The sequence below is a fragment of the Lepisosteus oculatus genome, chromosome 4 (genome assembly GCF_040954835.1).
Source record: "Lepisosteus oculatus isolate fLepOcu1 chromosome 4, fLepOcu1.hap2, whole genome shotgun sequence".
In the NCBI taxonomy this organism is placed as follows: domain Eukaryota; kingdom Metazoa; phylum Chordata; class Actinopteri; order Semionotiformes; family Lepisosteidae; genus Lepisosteus; species Lepisosteus oculatus.
Genome location: NC_090699.1, coordinates 28,297,675 through 28,320,331, shown reverse-complemented (window position 1 = coordinate 28,320,331; position 22,657 = coordinate 28,297,675). Strand labels below are relative to the sequence as shown.

At 35.7% G+C, this 22,657-nt stretch overlaps 1 protein-coding gene across 3 annotated transcripts in view; it reads right to left on the bottom strand.

The window, feature by feature from the left end:
* Positions 1–299: 299 nt before the first annotated feature.
* LOC102693145 (glutamate receptor ionotropic, delta-1) overlaps positions 300–22,657 on the bottom strand; it is a 354,553-nt gene continuing 332,195 nt past the window's right edge. For 2 of the 3 annotated variants that reach the window (XM_015347054.2, XM_069189014.1), the window contains 5 exons: positions 11,431–11,626; positions 9,236–9,402; positions 4,557–4,797; positions 3,682–3,820; positions 300–1,078 (listed from right to left, as the gene is read on the bottom strand). In XM_015347054.2, coding sequence (XP_015202540.1) covers positions 678–1,078; positions 3,682–3,820; positions 4,557–4,797; positions 9,236–9,402; positions 11,431–11,626 — 1,144 coding nt within the window. In that variant the 3' untranslated portion in view covers positions 300–677. The remainder of the gene's footprint in view (positions 1,079–3,681; positions 3,821–4,556; positions 4,798–9,235; positions 9,403–11,430; positions 11,627–22,657) is intronic. The other variant, XM_006630422.3, reaches the window with a different exon arrangement.

The window sequence follows — 22,657 nt, the reverse complement described above, 5'->3', positions numbered from 1 at the left end:
TGTTCAAAAGTGAATTACTCTCAAAAACTGTCAGAAGTTATTGGTACCTGTAATTATGGAAGAAAATGTAAGGTTAGTGTGACTCTCATCTCTGGAAGAAAGGTGCTGTACAGAATTTAAACCTGCATTTTAATGTTTTCTTGTTGAGGCCTTGGGATGACAAAACTTAATAAGCCCCACCTTTACTACTGAAATAAAGTTTACTGTATGGTAGAATTTATCCCAACACTTGAAGTCACCAGCTTTTTTAATTTCCATACCCAATGGAGACACCTTTCAAATTGGCACTTCGAAAACAATCACAAGGAATTCGCTTCTTTATTCATATAGAACAAAATTTACAAAGCCATTCATACAGTCGTTTTTTGTAGTTTTTTATCACTTTTTGTTTTTTAAACTCAACTTCAAAAATTGAGAATATTCAAAATACACTTTTACCTCACTTCATTCTTTCAGTATTTACAAATATGTACAAGAAAATTTCTAGTTTCTTTTTTGTTTTAAACTTGTATTAAAAATCTCTGCATTTTTAAATTTTTATTTTATTTTTTTTTAATTTTGTCATTTTTTTATTTTTTTAATGTATTTTTTTTTATTTCGTTTTTTTGTTCCACCCAAACCCACACCAGAGCTGAGATTGGATCAGATTGGATCAGATTGAAGTTCCGTGAGTAGACTCAATGGCTTCTGGGATGGGTCCTCCTGGCACTGGCTGGTATGACATTGGCATGGGTGTCTTGACGGGGCTCTGGCGGAAGAGGCCCCCGTTGGGTGATCTGTGTTTGCACTGTATGGAGGGGATGGTGGAGGTGCTGCTGAGAGGCAGGGGCAGGGTGCTGCCAGGGCCCTGTGTTAGCGTCCTGCCCGCCCCATGACCCTGCTCCGGGAGGAAGGTGCTCACAGACAGCCCCGTGCCCGGGTAGTCCCGGACAGGCTCCAGCGGCTGGCTGGGCTGCATGCTGCCGATGTCCAGCGCAGAGATCTCGATAGACGGGGTGGGTATCTGCTTGTGTGCCATGTCCTCGTCCATAAGACTGGTCATACGCCGGTGTACCTGCTCCAGATTCACTTCCTTGTCCTACAGAGCAAGAGAGAGAGGGAGGGAGGGACAGAGAGGCTGAGACCGGCTTTCCGAGGAGGTTTTCAGTTTGTGAAGGTCCATGCACATTTCTAGGTTTATTTCTCTTTTTTGTTGGGTGTGTAAGAAATAATGTTTTCAAAGTTGCTTTGCTTGACCAGTCTGTAGAAAGTCATCACTTGACAGCAATCAGGATTAAATCACGTTTTCTTAAGTTTGTGGAACCAATGTAACAGATAGTGAAACTGCACCTTAAGGAATACAAGTTTGGCGAGTACACAGGGTTGTCTTCAGAGAGGGAACAAGACTAGAGTTTCCAAATTTTCCTTTGACAAAGGCTGAAATTTATCTTGGCCTTTGCAGAAAAGAGTAACAAGTCCTAACAAGTTTGAGCAAAACAAACGTTTCTAGTGTGAGGCATTGGAAGGTCTGACTTTGCTCGCTCAAGAGATAAAGACACTAGTGTAACAAACTCCTTGATAAATTCCGTCCCAAGGAATTAACCACAACTCTATATTATCTGTTGTTTGCCAGGTTTCACTGAGAAGAGGCATTTAGCTCATATTTGTTTTCAATTCTCCAACAATTTCCATGTACTGTTTGGTTTAAGGCTTCAACACTGCAGCTCCCTGTTGTTAAGTGCTAAATGCATCCCTAGTGTGAGTGACAGGACATCCTTGAGACAGGGGATCGTGGCAAACTTATAGCACAGCACAACATGCAAGACAGCGGAAGCATTTTATGCCGGTTGTTCTGAGACACTCTGTTATAGTACTTTGGACATATCAGGACTTCTCCTCCTGCCACAGATGCTATGGGAAACACAGTGTAGACAGAGGAAGGCAAGAAGTCGGGGTCATGGGTGTGTTTCTGGGGAATTTCCACACACCGCAGCTGTTATCCAAGACTGTAACATGACATAGAGCCTTCCTCAGTCATACAGTAGGTCTGCAGTTATTCTGCTGAATACCTTAACTATTTTTCTCTCATTGTTAAATCATAATTATTGTCATACATTTATGATGAAGGTGCATAAACAATGCATGCACCCATCTCTCCATTAATAAAATAAAAATAATACATTCAATAAAATAACAGAAGGGAATTGATACATGACATTTGTGTCACCTAACCTACAGTGCAGTATGTTTTTGAGCAAGGTACTGTTCTAGTCTAATGATGGATAGAATAGTGCTGTACTATGATAACTGATAAATATATATTATACATTTTATTTGTAATACCAAGAACACTGCCTCTATATGAATTAAATGTCACATTTGTATCATTTTAGAGCTAAGCTGCATCCAAGCTGAAGTAGCATAGATTCCACATAAAGTTTTCAGTAGGTAGAGATGCCTGATGTGCACTGACACGTGTTGAGTCACTGTTTTTTTAGTGGTTCAATGCATATTTATTTCTAAGACTTTCTTAAACCATAACATCACACTTGCATTATCTTTCTTGTGCGGGTGCAAATCAGAGTATAGACTTTGAAAGTTTTACATGTTCTTCTTGTTTAAAAACAAATATCTACAGTAAGTCATGCTTAAATTCAATTTTATCCATGAAGTTAAACTAAAGCCTCTTTTGATGCTGTGGTTCTATTGGAAAGTCTCCTTTAGAGCTTAAATATTCAGATCACACTCTGTTATAGTTTGACATGTACATTATAATAAAATTAATTTAAACTACAAGGAAAACTGCATACTTATAATTGTACACTATCTTTGCGTCTTGACAGAGCTCCAAAAGTTCCTAAACTCAGTCAGAAGAACTCATGTTGTCAGCTGTTTATTAAGGTTTAGCCCTTTATTTTGCATTTCTTTTGTCTTTTTAAATTTTCTACCTACACCTACCATCAACAGAACTTGATATGTACCTGACAAGCAGCCTTTTCCTATACAGCAGAGCCAAAAAGGAGGTTGAATCTGGCTAAGAAAGGCAAACCTTTTCCTTGCCAGGTTTTGCAAGTGGTTGTTTAACAAATGAGTTGTGAGCTGCTGAATCTGATTCCACCTTCACTTGGTAACCTAAACCAAAACATATCCTGTTCTTTGTGCTTTGGAATGGTCCCATATATTTTGTTTCATGGGATAAAAATGTAATGTGCCTGAAACATCACTGTGATTAACTGCTTCACAAAATGCATAAAAATGTCAATTTTAAAACAAAAAAAAACAAGAAAAAGGAAAGACAAAATTAGGGTTGTCTGATTAATGACAATGTTTTAGCTTTAATGCCTTTTCTTTTCAATCCTTGTCTGGTGTTGTAGTGAAAGAGCAAGAGAATCTTTCATTATAGTGACCTTGGTGCCAGGAGCCATCCCTTTTTAAGAATCGTTCTGTCTAAATACCCAAAATTAAAATAATGGGTTCAAAGTTTGGAATCGCTGTGTCGTCACCTGCATTCTGCTTTCGGTCTGAATGCCCTTTAGATCTGCATTCTTATAGTTCAAAGTGAGCAAAATGAAAGGTGTTTTGGTTGGAATTGACGCTGGTAATCACATGATTTTGGAAATGTACACGTCTTTTCACCCCAGTCAATGTGGACAGGACACCTTTGGTAAGGACAGAATATTATCTCAGGAGGTCTATCCTGACCTGTGTCAATAGCTTCTGCTTCATCCCAGTCTCTTTCTCTCTCTGTCCATATGTCCTTCCTCCCTTCCGATGAAGCAGTTGTAATATCATTATATGTCAATGGACCAGAAACCCTGGCCAGTCTGTAATCCTTAGTAACCTGCACGAGACCATAAAAGATAATGAATAAAAATATATCATCCGTACAGTGTGTCTACATTGACATATAATTGCAATAAGACATCACACAGTGAATTACTAGGGATTATGGACTGGTTTGACATATTTGTGGTTCTTATTGCTGTGGTGACTGAACAGACAGACCCATGCAAGCATCCTCTTTGCTCACACTTTAGTTTATGGATCCATTCGAAGGGTTTCCTTTTATTTTTGGTCTTCCTGCATACTGACTGCAAAATATTTAAATGGGATTGGGTAAGAGCTCAGAAAGCTCAGAAACATTGCAGGTGTACTAAAAGAAATCACCAAGAATCAGGAGTCATTACTTAAAACAATGGTCTTTCATAGATTGCAATTGTTTTTGCTGTTGGTATTTATTTCACTTAAAAAAAAAACAAGATAAAAAAGTAAGTCCCACCGGTCAGCAGGAAAGAGTTGAGCAGCCAAACTCTTTCTGGTTACGATTCATCTCATTTCAAGCAGAAGTGTCAGCCAGACAAGTAGCTTCTTAAAAAAAAAAAAGATCTTCACTGCTCACTAAAGAAGGCGGCTTTCTTATTTATTTTTAAACTAGACATAATTCTACCACAAGAGTTTCATAACTGTGTGTACTGAAGTTCTACTAAATCAGGGCATGTATCTGAGGCTGGATCCTTAAAGTAGAGTGTGGCAGTGTCCTCCCCCCACTCTGTCCTCTTGGCTCTGCTCTCTGTCACCTCTTTGGGCTGCTCTTGTCGACACCGGTTGCTGCTCCACCACATCTCCAAGCCAGCCACAAGGCAGGCGAGCAGCAGCCCAGCAGCCAGAATGCAGAAGACGCCAGCGAAGCTGTGCAGTTTAAGTGCACGGCCATCGGGCTGGGCACTCCCGTGGCTGTCTAGGTCACAGCGCCCTGTACGAGGCCACCATTTCTGTTTCAGGATATCCAGGTCGCCTTTCTCCTGCAGCTCCAGAATCCTGCAGGGAGAACAGCATACTGTAACTACAAACACCTACTTGAATAGTGTATTGTATCACAAAACATATTAGAACAGTGTACTCTAATTACATATTCCTACTGGAACAGTATTATAACTACAAACTGCAACAAGAATAGTGCATTATAACCACAAATGTCTGATAGAACAGTGTACTGTAAATACAAAAGCTCTACCAGTTCGTGTGTAAAACAGCCTATGAAGAAGAATACCATTGCTTCTCAGAAACATCAAGTACCTTTTTTTCCACGATCTATTTTAAAAATACATTTTAACATTATGCAAACTTATTTTCTGTTTTTTCTCTTTTAGCTTGTAGAATTTTCTCAGTCGTTTATAGCTACCATTAAATATCAGATTAAAATTCCCAGATTGTAAATGCAAAAAAAAAACATTTTGTTCTTTCCTTTTTGTAGTCATATTGTCTTGCTAGATTCCTTCTTTTAAACAGCTACAGTACATACACTTGGAGTGGAATTTGCTCCAGTACACAGAAGTTTGTGGAGCCAGTGATGTCAAAGTCAAAATTATTTTTTCAGATTCACTGACATGCAAGTGCTATTTTAGCTGTGAGACAAGCAGGGATTTATTCTGCATTGTGCCTGCCTGATATACTGCAATATTTATATTAAAACATATTTTAAGTGGGTTATGAGCAAGCACAAATAATAAGAAAATATTATTTAATTTTGCACTGTGTAAACTTAAATGAAAAGTAGTCAAATTTAATATATCATTTCTGTTTTTAATCATAGAACCACATTAGTGCAATGTAAACAGGAAAGGGAATGAATTACCACTTAATTAAAGAAAAGAAAAATTGTAATAAATTGCATTATTATAGATAGCCAGAAGGGAAATGCTGTAATTATTACCATTTATAAAAGAAAGAAAAAAACGAGTTAATTTCTTAAATACAAGGGAATGTGAACTCTGTGGATCGGAATTAGGATAATGAATCCCTTCTTCTGGAATATTTAACATTCTAGATCTCTCTTTTATTAGCCACCAGACGTCTCCTGCTGTCTCAAAGCAAATTACAGCTCAGTTGTTCTATGTAACCGCCTGCGTTGCAATATTTATTGCCACCATTATCAAGACTGTATTGTGTAGATAGTAATGATGGAATATCACAGCAAAGATCTCACTTCTCTACTTAAACTCTATTCCTGCAGTTCGACCTTGCTGTGCCCTGCACAATGACTTTGCACAGGGAGGGCACGGCAAGCCTTGACAAACTGCATGTGCGAAATGGATGGGAGAATTTAAAACATTCACCTCCTCCACTGTCCTGTAATTCATCAAAGAGAAGGACAAGACCTTTAAAGACAAGGGATCAAGCCATCTCACTTTAACCATCAGACTCGTTTAAAAAAATCAGCTTTGCAGTGGAACATGACAGAAATTAAAACTAAACGGAGCTGTGCTCTTAAACATTGAAATCTTCACATATACAACAACAAAATGGAGACATTAGTTTCAGCTACCTCCTGAAACTAAAGTTACCAGTCAAAAAATGACTGAAAAACATAATAAAGGAAAAAGATGTAAATCTGTACCCTTGGAATTTAAGGTTATGAATAATAATTCTGACTTTTTGAACTTTTTCAAAATGTCTTCACTGCCAACACAACATACTGTATCTTCTGATCTACTTTTCCTCAGACAACCACATACCCTAAAACATTCAGAATTCTCTGTCCCACAAGATAAATGCAGTGGCTAGCAATAAATAATTCTAACCAAAACCCCAAAAAGCAGAGCAGCTTTCTCATAGTGGAATTGTACCTATTTGTCCTGAACAGTCTTATTATAACCTCTTCTTGAATGTAGTCCTCTGTGATAAATATACCGTGTAACAAAGAATTTAAAGCACAATCTAAGATGTTCAAGAAATCAATAAGGCATGTGTGGGAATTAAATGAATTACAAAGAACAAAGGGATTCTATTTTTTAATAAAGCCTTAGTGCTATTTTAAGGTCTTAACGGGTTTCCTTTATTTTATAGAAGTTTTAATTTATCTGTAAACATCTAGTTTCGTTAATATGGGATCAATTTTGTGAGGGATAATACAAATCTTTTCTGAAACAGTTTCAATGAAAGGAACATTTTAATGAAGAAGTTATAAAGGTAGCCCTGTCTCTCTATCACATAGTTTCTCTGTACCACTGTCCAACTGTACTTTACTGGCTTCATAAGCATAGTATTATTTTGGTCAACACGTAAAAGCTATTTTGTTGTAAAAAAGAAAGAAAACTGAACTTCAAAGATCTAGTTCTAAAACGCCTATGCTGAGGGTGATTATAGGGTCTAATGAAAAGGAAAAAAAGCAAGTGTAAGATTTATTTGTCTTCCTCAAAAATATATGTGCTACTGTTCCATCACTAAGTAGTGCTCCACTAGCTTTGAGCATGTGCTCTTTCGAAGGTTACTTGCTGCAAGCGGCCCATCAATTTTCCTGGAACAATGTTGAAGAATAGAGACACATAAAGAAGAAAGAAGAAAATGCTGTTGGGCTTGGTTTGTTTGTTTTTTTTCTTGTGAATTGCAATTTCAATTTACTGTAAGTTGAAATCCTTACTGGGCATTTGAAATACGAACACTGCCAGGCACAGAAGCAAGAAAATCTTAGAAGAAGTCAGTGTCAACTCTCAATCAAATCAGCAAGAGTTTTTTTTCTGAATCTCAGAATAATTGAGGGTTATTTTATAAGGGGAAAAGGGACAAATAAATCTGAAAGCTAAAAAAAAAGAAAAAAAAACTCCTTATATTCTAAGATAACTACAGTAAATGTTGGTTAAATAAACATTAAGGTGTACATTAAATTGATTGTTTACACCTGGGAAATGTTCATCATCATCCGTTTTTCACCTGTTATAATATCTCTTTTTTTTTCTTTGCATTTTCTCCCGTTTGCAATTTCTGACATTTTATCCTCAATAGGATAGTGTCAGGAATAAAATTCAGTGAAATCAGTGATTGTTGTGTCAGTTTTTCTGTGAGAGATTGGATAGGACTGGGATACTGTAATTCTTCTGCCAATACCCCATTCTACAGTGGTCAGAAATCACTAATGAAACAAGTAATTAAAGATAGGCAATTACACTTTTGATTTAGATTATTATGAGACATTGGCCCAGTTGTCTGACATGCCCTGTAGTAGACCCTCTGTGGAAAAAGAGAAAATGATGGAATCCATGAGTCTTACAATTTACAATTTCTGCGCTATTGTTATGGTATGAGAACTGCTGCTCTAACTCAGGCTCCCTATCATGCTATCTATGCAGATTTTATCACAGAGTTTCTAAGACATTTCTTCCACATCATAAGCTTCTGGAAACTTGAAATAAGTGCAATCCTGTATTCTAAAGTGAGAAACACTAATAAATAAACATTAATTTTAACAACTGCACATGCCAGGAGGTTAAAGTATTTTATAGTCTTGTAAGTGTGCCAAAATGTGCTTGGAAAACGTTTTTATTTTTGCATTTCAAATTCCTTTACTGTTTTAAGGCCTTCTAATTATTTTAACTTTCACTTTTATGAAGCAATCAAGAACATCAAAAATTAATTTATGGATAGAATATGTTAACAATTCTGATAAAATGTCATTGATGTCATTTACCTTTAATTTGGCAAATAACAAATAATTTGCCGCAGAGCACATTATATTGAAGCATTTGTGGCTGCAAAATATTATTAAAGAAGATAATGTTGTTCTTCTTAATTTAAAGATCAAAGAGGAAGTGATGGTTATGTAAAATCTATTATCTAAGCTGCCCTGCCCTGCATTCAATATTCAGATGTTTTTCTAATGTAGAGAATGGTGTTGTTAAACATAACTTCAGTAGATTATCGATTTGTAATCTTGCCCTTTCATCCACTTATATATAAAATCTCGATTGCTGTCCACAGCTTTGTATACATTGTTTCTAGCAACCCCCCTTCCACTCCATCTGCACCCTTGCAGCTGCCTCCCTGGTTCATTCCACATAGGCGAGGGAGATTGTGACAGCGCTGGCCTTTTCCCTGTCATTTCCTCAAGCAGGCATGTAAATCCCAAACACTAAAGTATTAAATACTCTATTCTTTTATATTCATCAAATTGATTCCATACAATTAGATTTTGATTAAACTACTGAACTGTATTGAAATTTTAGTTGCTGACTTCAACCTTCAATACCATTTTTGCTTTATGAAAACTTTGTAGAACTGCAGTATGTAAAGACCTCTACTGCAAGTATGTGGTGGCAAATGACCATGCCTCTGAAAATATGTGAATATCACTGAAATGAAAACGAATACCTGACACATTTAAAACTTCAGGTTTAAAAAATCAAACAGGTTTATTGCCCATGGAGAATGAGATAGTGAACTAACAGGAAAGGCTGTGGTAAGAGTGAAGAGAGAGCCTCACTTGTGGGAGAAGAGGTCCCTGTAGGGACTGCCATGCTGTAGTGCAATACCATAGCCCTTGCTGCTCATGCTGTTCCCAGCCACCGTCACCGAGCACTCGTCGTCTGTCAGCGCAGCGTACTCTACCACGGCCATGTCCCACAGGAATGCAAATCCCCCCTTCTTTGCCTGCACAACAGACCAAATAGAGCCTAAGTAAACCACCACACCCCATGACACAACATGATGAAAAAGAATTAGAATTCTAAAGGCACTGCAGACCAGGAAAGAAGAATAGAGAAACTGTCACATGAAGTTTTGTTGACCCAGCCATTCACAGGGTACACTTTTTTCCATTTCTTCAGTTCCTTGACAAAATCTGATGCTGTAAATGAACATCAGAACCATTTTGAGTTTAGGCCTTTATCTCCAAAACTTCATAGAACAGCCTACGGAGATTGGTAGCTGAATTTATTATAAAGTGTTTTATTTGAGTATATTACAGATTTTTTTTCTGTTTTTTTTTTAGGAATAAAGTAATGTGTTCATTTTCAAGCTATACAAAAATGTTATGAGTTATTTCTTCCAAGGATTACAATTTTTATTTTTTATGAACTGAAAACATGTTCTGTACTGTCATAGATATCTACAATGATTATTTTCTTTTACATGGATGTTACATTTATCACATTGCCTGTTATTGTAATTGTTTCTCTCATTTCACTTTTTTAGTAGTTACTTTATTTGTTACGCCAAATATTAATACCTCATCCTTAGCCTTCATAGTCTGTAAGGACAATATTTCAACATGTAAGTTGTTTAATGTACTTGTCATTTAGAATATTTTTGTAACACACCTAATAACAATAAAAAAATAATCATTTTTATAATTCTTTATGTGTGTGTGGCTTCTTTCAAGGTAAAAATTAAGGATATATGAAATTAATTTCAAAACAATATCTCTTCTATATTTACAAATTGTTTTTATTATGCTGGAGAGAATATCTATCTTTTAATTTGTTCTTAAGGACTGCACTTGAGAAATCATAACCAATTTTCTAAAAGCACAGAAGCATATAATTTTCACTCTTTGAAGTACTGTAGGTTCTTATCAGTCACTACTGAATAGCAGTTAGACAATGATGTCAATAACGACATTAATGACAGGTATCTTTAAACCAGATAAGAAGACCATTTCCTTGCAAAGATAAAAAATAATGAAAATGGCTGTTCATTTTAAAACAAGTCATTTTGTACAGCCTTGGGGAAAAAATTGAGGACTGCTGATGTTTTATTATGAAGGACTTTCAGCATTTTCTGCTGACTTCTTTCAGAGTCAGTACAATAATAAAGCATCGGTGCTAAATCCAGTATGGCTGTTATCAATTAAATCTACAGTATGTTTGATTATTGGACATCATATATTACAACTATATTAAGTTTCAGGCAGTGATAACAGAATGTAATATTGTAACTAAAGACTTTCAGCTGAAGTATAACTCATAGAATATCAGTGCAATGCAAACAGGTCATCCCTATTTCTGTTTGTTAAAGCCCTGAATGTATGGCTGCTACATGACATGCACTGGATGATAAAAGCACACCGTTTATTTGCAAGAAACTCTACAGTAAAAAAAAATATTAAAAACCACCTGTTGTACTTGGCGATGCATTTGTGTTCGTTCTTTCAAAACACTGTGAAAATTAGTATACTATTTGATAAGGGGTAAGTATCAGCATGCAGAACTTGCATCTTGAGATTGGAGATTGGAGAAATGTTTTGATTGCCATGCATTTTTTTAAATAATGTTTTACCAATTTTTGTCTTCTAAAAATACCATGCATGATTTTATCTTACTTTAACAAGTATTTAAAAAATGTCCACAGAGAGTTAGTTTACTAAAGGTAATTTTCCAAATATGTAAGATTAAAAAGGGTTATAACAAATGTACTCCAAATAGTGCATTGCACATAAAAACATGAAAAGAGTTTGAGTTTTCAGCCTTAATCACAACAAGCTGATATGGAAAAAATACACTATAGTGTCAGTCTCATTTTATGCTCATATACAGGATGTCAGTAGATACATGTAAAATTGTCAGCTTTTACTTTTGTGAAGAAATTAACCATTTGAATGTATGGTGACATAGTACCATGCCTGCTTGGTGTTTAAACTAATGTGCTAAGTTTAGAGGCTCAAGGAAAGTCCACGTCTACCTTGCGAACACCATCCGATGGGTTGGCCACTGAGTTGTCATTGCCATTGTTCTTGCTGATGGTCCTCCAGAGTTCCGCAAAGGTGCTGTCTTGCTCAAGGGGGTTGGTACCCTTTGCTTTAAAGTAACTGTACACTGCTGTGTCCCTTACTGTGCCATACGACAGGTCCATCTGCTTGGCAAGGTCCTGGAAGGTCCTACAGAGTAAACAGTAGGAGAACATGGAGTGATGAAACTGACAGATTGCCTCACACTGTGATTGCACACCTTTTGAAAGGGGAAAGGCTGTTACAGAACATCAGTTAACCACCTCTTTGCCTCTTTCAACCCTTAAGGTTTGCGATTAGGGGGCTGATAAACCCAGTGAAATGAGATTGATGGTTTCAGGTATAAAACTTTGGTCTAACAAGTCACCAAGCTGCACTATGGAATGTGCAGGCACTTTAATACAAAAGGACAATAAGAGGAACACTGGCTGAGCTATTGTATAATTGTTTCTAGCTTTACATGCTTAAGTAGTCCACATAAAACTACATTAAATCATAAGATTGCAAAGGCATTAGATTAATTACACAACATCCAGCAGTAACTAGGTGTGTGCATAATCTACCATCATAAATAATAGCTGACTGCAAATAAAGAAGCACTAACAAACCAAGCAAAAGAGCAGAGTGGGCATTTTCAAATGCAAGAACAAATTACTGTCAGCTTCTTCATCATGCTAAACTTAACTTGGTATACCAGCACAAATTGAGTACAACATTGTAAACTAGGTGACTGGACCATGAAAGATTTTATCTCATGATCTCTTCCCAAGCTCTCCTAAAACACTATTTTTGAGGTTTAGAGTGCAGTGTACTACCTTTTCTAGGTCTGCCCTTGCATTCAACAAAATATCACTACACTTTTTTAGGAAACAAATCCATGCCAAGGATCAAGGCGTTTTACAGTTGTTAATGGTGTCATTGATAAAATATTGATAATTTGTTTTTTGACACTCATCACAGAGCCCTGAATTGAAGTATGACCACACAATGTTACCATGGGGTAATTGCAATCAAATAGCTTTTGTTAATTTCTCACTGTGATTTGTATTACTGTCTTAATTAAAACACTATCGGAAAATGTGACACATGAAATATGAGATCCTAATTTCCTTTCATTTAAATCTTTACGGTTTTATTATTAATGCCAATAGGTTTGATGAAAAGCTTAAACATACTTGTGACATTGAATGATATCATGATAAAGTTGCATATTCATTAAATGAAGACAGGACATATTATTGTGTAACTAACTGAACACATTGTTACTTATAATGTGTGACTTGGTTTATTTCATTGCTTTAATTATTAATGCATTGCTTTATGGACTATCTTCAAAATACTCCTAGGTACTCATCAGAACATAAGCACCAAAAGACATAAAGAAGTGTCTTCAAAGCTTGTTTGAAACCCTTTAAATATTTCTGTTTAGATTATTCTGAAGGAGGTTATTTAAGTTCATTTACTAATTAATGCAATTTTCCATGTGAGTTTAATTGGCTTTGTAAGCACCAAGTGGAATAGAGAATAAGATAACATCAGACAAAGAAAACAATTTAGAATTACACAGAAAATTAAAATAGTACTACAATCTAAACATGCTTTTTAACTCCCCAGTGTCCCTCCCATTTGGTCTGCAAAAGAGACAGATGGAATCAGATATCATATTAATTCTAGCTACAATATTTTACATTGGCCTCATGCACTATCTCTGAGTGGGCCGAACACACACTAATACACAGTTTTTATTTGAGGTTTTTGATGTAAAAATCTCTCTGCTAAGTGTGACCATGACTCAAAGCAATATGCTGCTGAGAACTGTTCTGTGATTACTTATTAAAGTGTAATTGAATCCTTTCTGTATTAAATAGCCCAACAGCAGTATTATTTAGGCAGTTATTTCAGTAATAAGTTTTTATTGGTCCCCTTTTTAAAATTCTTAAATAATGCAGCACAGAACATTTTACCTTATGAACATTTAATGTCTTATACCATGGTAAAAGCAAAGCAAAACAGAGAACAGCAGAATCATGATTAAAACAGAGAAGTGATGCAGACTGAGGAAAATGATGCAAAAGAAATGCACTGAATTGGCAAAGCAAGTCCATTCAGAAAATGTGTAAACACCATGCAAAATGTATTGTGGATTCTCTGTAGAAGGATCTCTGTGAAAAAAAAGTAGTTGAATGCTTATAGGGATACTGTGGAATGAACCCTTTATTCCCGGACAAGGGCGGTTGTTTGCCATGAATCCTTGATACAAGTGGCTGTTGACGTGCAAGAGCAAGAGCACTGCAATGATTTAATGGAACAACTTTCCATGTCGGAGACTCAAGTATGCGTCAAAACAGATAACCCCTCTAGAACTGTGAGGTAACGTGTGGTGTGGTAATCCTGGTCGTTAAAAAATTGCTTTTGGATAAAAGTCACAAAGTACAGATTTTCCTTTGATATTTGATAACCAAGATATGAAACCCTTGTCCTGTATGAACTTTTTGTTTTTGAAATCTGAAGCATATGCTGATTGTGAAACACAGGACACAAAGTCTTCTTTTGGCACACTCCAGATATCTGCATGAGTGAGTACATTTAGAATTAAAAGAAATATTTAGAAACATATTTCTTAATTGCAGGTTTAAATTGTATAAGAAGGATTTTCAAAGGATTCCTTTAGCATTAGGTAATAGAACCCAATACTGGTTCCATATGGATGAATCCTCAGTCTGATAGAAGCTTCTTCTTTTTTTACTTACTGTACCTAGAAAATCAATGCCAAATATTGGGTTTGCAATTTGCAATTGATTGGTGGGTCAGTGTTCTTATTGCATCTGGGCCTTGTTTACGCTCAAAGCTCTAAATGTAAGAGCTACATAATGTAGCAGGAAAGCAAAATGATACCCCAAACTGAAATTATCCTGAAAAACTTCCAGAACTATTGATTGCAATGGGAAGATAATAAGACCTATCAGAGAGCACCACATTAACTGCTGTAATTCCATTGAAGTGATCTCATTAAGCTGTAAATGAAACTATTTACTAAAAATGATTATGTCATATTACACTTTGTTACATTTGAATACCATAGCAAGATGGTAAATGGAAAATAATAAATAACCACACAAAGCACATTCAGAATACCTTTCCTAACTATAAATCCATCCTTCTATGCTGTACCATACTATAATGTACCTACATGATTATTTTTACTAAAATTGTTATCTGGGATATGAAATGCTGCTTGAAATTTGACATACAATTTAGCAAGTGGGCATACCTTGTCCGTGCAAAGCTTCAGTATGATACAATAAATACTAAGAGATTTGCCTCTTTAATATATTCCTAGTCATCCAGTACTTTATAACACTAAAGCTAATTTTGTTTCTCTAATATACTTAAACTTCAATCTATCAAACCGCATGTCTAGGCGACATTTATTATTTAAGTAATTTTAATATATATTGATAACATTAACGTAACAGTTTAGGCATTTTAAATACTATAAATATTGAAATACCTTTTCAAATGTGTGGCTGCAAGCTTTCTGGTGCAGTCTTTCATACCTGCTCCTGAATACACGGGATACTGAATTCTAGTCCATATAAAATGTCCGATATTTCTTTTTTGTATATCTAGAAAATTCTTTGGAACACTTCACACACAGACACCTAAAGTTATCTTAGAAATCCATTATTTTTTCTTCAATTAAATTTGATTAGGTTGTATGTGGAGGAAGCTCATGACCTAAAACCCACACATACCCCAGCACACATTCACATCCAGTCAGAACTTTGTTCCACCAGGTTCAGCAATGAGGCATGACTTCATTACAGTAGAATGTTGTAACTCTGAGGTTGTGTCTATTATGTTAAAGATCAAACCCAAGTGTAATTATTGATCTCAGCTGTTGTATTTTAACATTTTGCAACATCCCCCTTTCTCCTCCCACAACTGAGTTAAAAGACATGACTCATTCCAAAAAACGTTTCTGTTAATTGTCAGTTACAACCTGTTTTTTCCAAAAACAACAGCTACTGTAGCAAAAGCACATATTGTCACACTTTTCTTTAGTGTCAATGTAGTTTTCTCTTCCAAAAAATACTTAGCACAACAAAGTTTCACCTTAGGGAATTTCAGTAAGATCTAAACTGACCTCAGATCTTATATGGTTAGATATAAATCAGACAGGCTGGCTGACAAAAGATATGAAACTCCATCTACATGGATTTAACATTGGAAAAACGCTTCTGAAATAACAATTTATCACAACATTTTATACTATGTTTATATACTTATTATTAAAAGTTGAATCCTTGAACTATACATGTTACGCAAGTCACTCAGTAAATAATCTAGGGTTGTAGTATTAATTTAAAAATCATTGTGCTTCTGAGCATTGTGTTCTCTCGGTACACATTATACTGTATGTCTTACAGGGACTTTCGCAATTAACAGGAAGGCAGCATAGCTCCCTGTTTCAGCCACTTTAAGTACACAGTACTGGGAAATAATACGACTTACTGTAAACCTTTAATTGTTAAAATAATTTAGAGCAAAATGTGCATCATGTAATATTTTAAAATAAATAACTGGAATGGTTGTAACCTGGAAGCAGGTTCCTAAAGGCAATTACAATGAAAAACAACAAACAGAATGTAGAAAAATCTGAAATAAACATTTTAAATGTGTGCTGGTGGACACCCATTGTGTCAGGGAATTTTGTGAAAATTTAAACATAAAGCACAAGAAATGCTGAGAAAATACAATTTTCCTGTTTCATTTTAAAATCTCTCTTTCAGTGTTTGGATACACAGAAACAAAAGGAACATAAGCCACAAAATGAAATACCAAATATAGCATAGTATGAAAGGGTGAAAGGTTATACAGTACCTACAAAAGGTTATCAATAGCATCATCAATAGTTGTCAATCTGTGGCTTATAATTTGCTAAAAAGTTATTCATTTTATTATTTTTCCGCAATTTTGTAAGACCCCAGCTTTAGTCAAGGAACTGCCCTCGGGATGTTTCCATCTCCTCTGTGAGCCATTTGATTGGTTTGTTGTCACCAGAAGCTGTAATGTGAAAGGCCTCAGCCCCTACAAGCATGTCATGTACTGCCATTCACCAGCAGGTTAAAGCATATACACTGTGTACACAACAACCCCACATAGCACAGGAAAGAGTGAGAAATGGGCTGCACACTGAAAGCATCCCAGCTGAGTGACTTAATTAAAATGAGTGCATACATAAATGAAAATACAAAGAACCAAGCCTGTTTGCTACATTATATCTGTGTTAAGATTCTGTTTCTAAACATTTCACTTAATCTGTATCTAAAATAAAACAAACAGACTATTAAGGATATTAGTTGATTAGTGCCGCTTTTCTATTCCAGCAATAAATCGCATGTGGTTCCGGGAAGCCAGGCTGGAGTAATGCAATAGGCAGCTGGGAGCTGGGGGTAGGGGAAGAGAAATACTGAGCAACAGTTAATCAGCTCATGGAGCAATGGCAGAGCACAGATCATTACAATGTAATACTGTCACTTCCCTTAACAATTAATTGAACAAAATGCCAGTTGTGGCGTTGCTTTTGAGCAGATCATAAAGATCATAAATTCATAGAAATATGTCCAAAAATATTTGCTCAGAGATCAAATTCTGCATTTTGTAAAGTTATGCAAAAAACAATGTAAAGTAAGGACCATGTTGAGTATTATTATTTTGCTTGATTTTAAACATTGTCATTCTCCAAAAGGAGGTTTTCTTGTGTTTCTTGGTATCAATATGCTAAAATTTTACTTTTGGATATCATGGTTTAAAGTATTCAGTTGAAAAAACCTTTCACAAGAAATATGTTTTGAGTACATATGATTGCCCTGTACTGCAACACAAACCCATCAATAACCTCCTGTAATGTGAAGTTTGTCAGCCTCATGTCTGAAATAAGCACACTCCATTAGCTGCAGTACTAAAGATCGTCATTAATGAAAGCAATGGCCCTAATGCAGTCATTGGAAAGTCTTGTAGATTGTATAATGAGTTCATGGTCAAAGAAAAATTTTGAAAATCAACATTTGAAGTGTTATGTTTTCATAGGAGATACATTATTTATATTTATATACTCTTACTAGTTGCACACTGTCACCATTTTCATATCATGATGATTTTAATATCACCATGTTGCAATAAGCACTGCTGCCTCATTACTCCTGGGTTCTGACCCCAGTCTCACATACTCATTTGTGGGAAGTTCTTTCTGGTTTTATTTTTTATTTTATTTTGGGCTTATTTTTGACTATACCAGATTCCTCCCAATGTCATATAGGAAAGGTTGACTACTTATATTACCTTGAACTCAAGCTGTGAACTAGGCCTGTACTGTCTATACATCCCTTCCTTGTCTCCATTAAAATAAGCTAGGCAGCACCCTGCAGTATTTCTTTGCTCTGTCAGGAGTACAATAGTTTTTGTGCTTCTCCTACAGTAGATTGATTATTATTAACAGATTTTTTTTCACTTTTTCAACTCTACAGCTTTAACCTGGGGTTAGACAGTTTTAGCTCTGTAATAATAATCAGCAGCACGCCCAGTTTCTGGGCTGAATATTTAAAGTGTAGTATATAATATAATGATAAACAAATAACAAAACAAGTACATGTCATCAAACAGAAAAGGCTAATTTCAATACTATATACAGTACATAGCACATCCAAACTCTACACAACACTTTATAGAAAATACATTTTTTAACATTTTAATCTTGTGATTTAAAAAAAATAATAATTTAATTATTTTAAGCTCAGTAAGAAACCCTTGGCTATTTCTTACTATGGACTGAAGAGTTGTGCTATGTTGTGGATCATGTGCCCATTTCTCTGTTGTTTAATTTATGATTCTTTGTTTTCTATGCATTTCTCCTGTTACACTGTATAATTCAGCAGCCAGATGGTAAATAATTAAAATCAGCAGAGGTCATTGTGTTTCAATTGTTCCTTAGTTAGTGTTTCAAACTAGAATATCAATAACTAAGTTTGGTACATCAATTTTAATAACTGAGCTGATACACCATCTTTAACACTACCATAAAGCATTTACTTTGAAATTGTGCTGTAGCAAGATTTTACTACCACTATGTTATAAGAGCAACAGTCATTTAAAAAACAACACATTAATTCTGTGATAAATCCACATCCTGACCTATCCTGTCTCTGATATTGTAGCATTAGTTTGTTTATCTTCAATTCTTTCTTGGGCATGGAAATGTATCAAATAATTTCTATATGGTAAGTAAATTATAAAATGATGTTCATTTTTCCTCTTTGAGTCTGATTCCTAAGTATTAATTTGTTTTGTGCATTTATTTACCTATCTGACTAAATTTTAGTTTGTTTTATGGATACCTGCTGTGATCTAGATTTTGAAATGCATTCCTTTTTCTTAATGTTATGTGAAAATGATTTGGTTAGAAGCAATGAAAAATGAAGGAACCATAAAAGCAAGCATTACAGCTGTTGCTGTAATTAAGCAGCAACAGCTGGAACAATGGAAATACGCTGTGTAATTCTGACATGCCTGTGAAGTGCAAAGTTAAGGAAGACGCCCTCATCATATCCTGTGCTGTGGATTGTCAACATTGGGAGATGCACTGGACAAAAACCCTTAATGGATGAGAGAAACAGAACTACTCAAACTTGGAAAAAAATTACACAACTTCCTTCCTTTCAATGGGTAATAGGCAAGATATACCATGGCTACACTGACATTCTTGGTCCCCACAATAAAAATCAGAATTAGCTTTGGCAATATTAACATAACAAGCTACCTTACATATTATTTCCCCCATTGGTCTTTACCAATCATGGCCTCCTAATAAGCCTCACTCTGTTCTCCTCCCCGCTGATAGCTGATGTGTGGTGAGGGTTCTGGCGCACTATGGCTGCTATTGCATCATCCAGGTGGGGCTGCCTGTTGGTGGTGATGGAGGGGAGTCCCCATTACCTGTAAAGCGCTTTGTGTGGAGTGTCCAGAAAAGATCTATATAAGTATAAGCAATTGTTGTTATTATTATTATTATTATTATTATTATTATTATTATTATTATTATTATTATTATTATTATATGATAAATGCATCGCTCTAATTAATCATCCTAAATTAAACAGCCAAAATTGTTCTGTAAGAGTAATGGTTATATTGTTTTCCCCTACCGAACAGTAAGGTAAACACATATTTGAAGAACAAAATTCTCAAATTGTCCCTTTGGGGATGAATAAAGTATTTTGAATGGAATGGATGGGATTAAATGGAATGGAACTGAAATGAATTGAATTGAAAATGACACCAATCTCGAGCGTGTCTTGTTTGTTCAATTCATTCTGGATCATTTCTGCGGTATTTGGGTTGGGCCTGACTGATGAATGACATCAGAGAATATTCCTCAACACTTCCTCTATTTTCTTCAAAGAACAGTATGTATCCTTTTACTCATTTTCACAAGGCAGTGCATGTTTGGTGTACCATGTATTCTTTTGAGCTGAAATCATCCTTAATGACATTTCTATTACCTAACCTAGTCCATTAAGCTTATCAGCACAAAAAATGAATGAAAACACCATAAATAGTAAATGGATACACAGTGCTTATCAGCAGTAAACTGACATATCTCTTTTTTCAAGGCACCAGACAACCTGAATTATTAACTTGTGTTATCATAAGGAGTTTCTGGTCACTTTTCCCCAGCATGTTGCAGTTGATTAGATTATATTAACTGTCAACAGGGTTTTTCATTGGAATACAATGAAACATTTATCGTACTACTTTATGTCATAATGGAATAAAAAAACATAACTGTTTTTAAATAATACATAAGATTGTACTTGGATATAACTTATGAAATTGTTTATTATTTTACAGTTGTATTGGGAGGACATGGAATGTACAGTACAGATGATAATTAAGCATTCTATATGAAAAGAAAATAATGAAAAGATCATATTAAAGGGTGGCAGGACATTTGTATGACAACAGTTGTAAATTGAAAAGTAGAGTACTGTACTGTACATCCCTGTTACAATAAAAAGTGATGAACCCCTAAAAAAGTTTTTTTAAGGATACTAAGGAAATAGTTCAAAAGGAAAAAATACATGACAATTTCTGAAAAAGGAACAGGTAAAGATTTGTTGAATGTTGAAAGGAAAACAAAAGAGAAACAACATTTTGACTGTGGAGCCTTCAGGCTTCACACCTGGACACCTGAACAAGGCTCCACAGCTGCACCCTTGTCTCTTCATTTCCTTTCAGCATGGAATAAACCTTTTTTAAGATCACTTTATTGGCCATATACAATTTCTTGTATTAGGAATTTGTCTTTTTGCATACACTACTGTAAATTGCTCTTGAGACACATAGACAGGGGAAAACCTTGGGGTCAGAGCGCAGGGTCAGCCAACTGGAGCAGTTGGGGTTAAGGGCCTTGCTCAGGGGCCCAATGGAGTAGGATTCCCCTGATGGCCGTGGGATACGAACCGGCAACTTTCCAGCCACAGGCACAGATCCTTAGCCACAAAGCCACCACATCGCCCCTTTATCTTTTCCTACGTTCTGAATGTCTCGAATTTCTTAAATCTACTACATGTTGTTTTTCAACTTCAGTGCAACTAAAAGGAAATCTCACTTACTGATTTTAATATTAAACTACTCTTTGCAGGCACATACAGTATCTAACAGGATTTTACAAAGCTGTGCCATTAATTGCAGACTAGCACCCAGCAAGCATTGTGTATTTCTGTTTGGTAGTTAGTAGTTAATTGACCCAAATAACTCATACAACTGTTTCTTGAATGCAGGATGCTGGCTTCAACAACATGGCTGGATAGTTTGTTCCATACTTCCACAAACCTATGATTGGCCTCCTTTTACTGTTTTAAATATATTTCCACATACAGTAGTTTCCACTCGTTCCCTCCAATTCACATTTCACTGTTCATTCCACAGAAGTGCCCTGTTTTGGTTTTGTCAGTGCATTTGAGGGTTTTGATTACTTGTATCAGATCTCTTTGTAATCTCCTCTGTTGAAAACCAAAACGGTTCAGTTTCTTCAGCTTGACAGTGTAAGACATTCCCTTTAGCTTCAGAATGTATTTAATTGCTCTCCTCTGGAATGATTCCATAGCAGCAATATCTTGTCTATAACCTGATTACCAAAATTGTACACAATATTCTAAATCAGGTCTTACTACTGCATTATAAAATCTTGACATGCCTAGACTTAAATTCTTCACTTTTAACCATATATACTAATGTGTTATTTGCTTTTTTAAATGTCTCCCCAAATTGTTTAGAAAATGTAAATGTTGTGTGAACAACTAAGTCATTTTCGTTAGTAGTCTTCCAGCTCAGTCAAAGAGCTAGAAAATGCTTTTCTGTTATCACTGGAATATTATTTATATTTAAAAAATTAGTATTTTTATGTCACCATGTCCCTGTAACAGATCCCACTTTGATGGTAGTATAGCAAGGGGACCTGAATGTCAAACAAATCCTAATAAGGGAGAATAAACAGCCAAGGCAACCACCCAATATTAAACTTCTTTCCCTACCCTGTAGTTCCCCTAAACATGCATGTTCAACTTCATGTCAGAACTGAGTAGCACAGGAAATGCCTCACTTGGTCAATCCCATTTAGGCCAGTCCACTCTCACTTGATGTCTTTTTTTACATGCGGGCTGGCAATGCAACTTTCAAGGCTGGTACTAATGAAAACAAGTCTTAACCTTGCTTTGACTCCCAACAGAGTATTTTAAAATCTTATTACAGTTTTCCAAAAAGTCTCACCCTGAGATCATGTAACCTCTGTGTCCCAAAGTGACTGTGAGGGTCTGGTTAGACATTCCCTGTCTCTCCTCAGTGAGTGCTTTTGTGCCAATTCCCCAATTACCTTGTAAAAATGCGAGGAACATGTTACTGGCGCTGTCTCAAGGCCTCCCTCTGGTGGTTCAACCCCACTTCTATAATCCCATCTTGGCTGACCTGTTGCACTCGCATACATGAATGGATTTCACGACTGACTCAAAGGATACAGTATTCGTAAACACTACAAATTTGTTTTACAAAGATTAACCTAATTAACCTAATTTAAAAAGCAGTTTTGAATCTCTAAGATTTATTTCTTGTTTAGAAATAAAA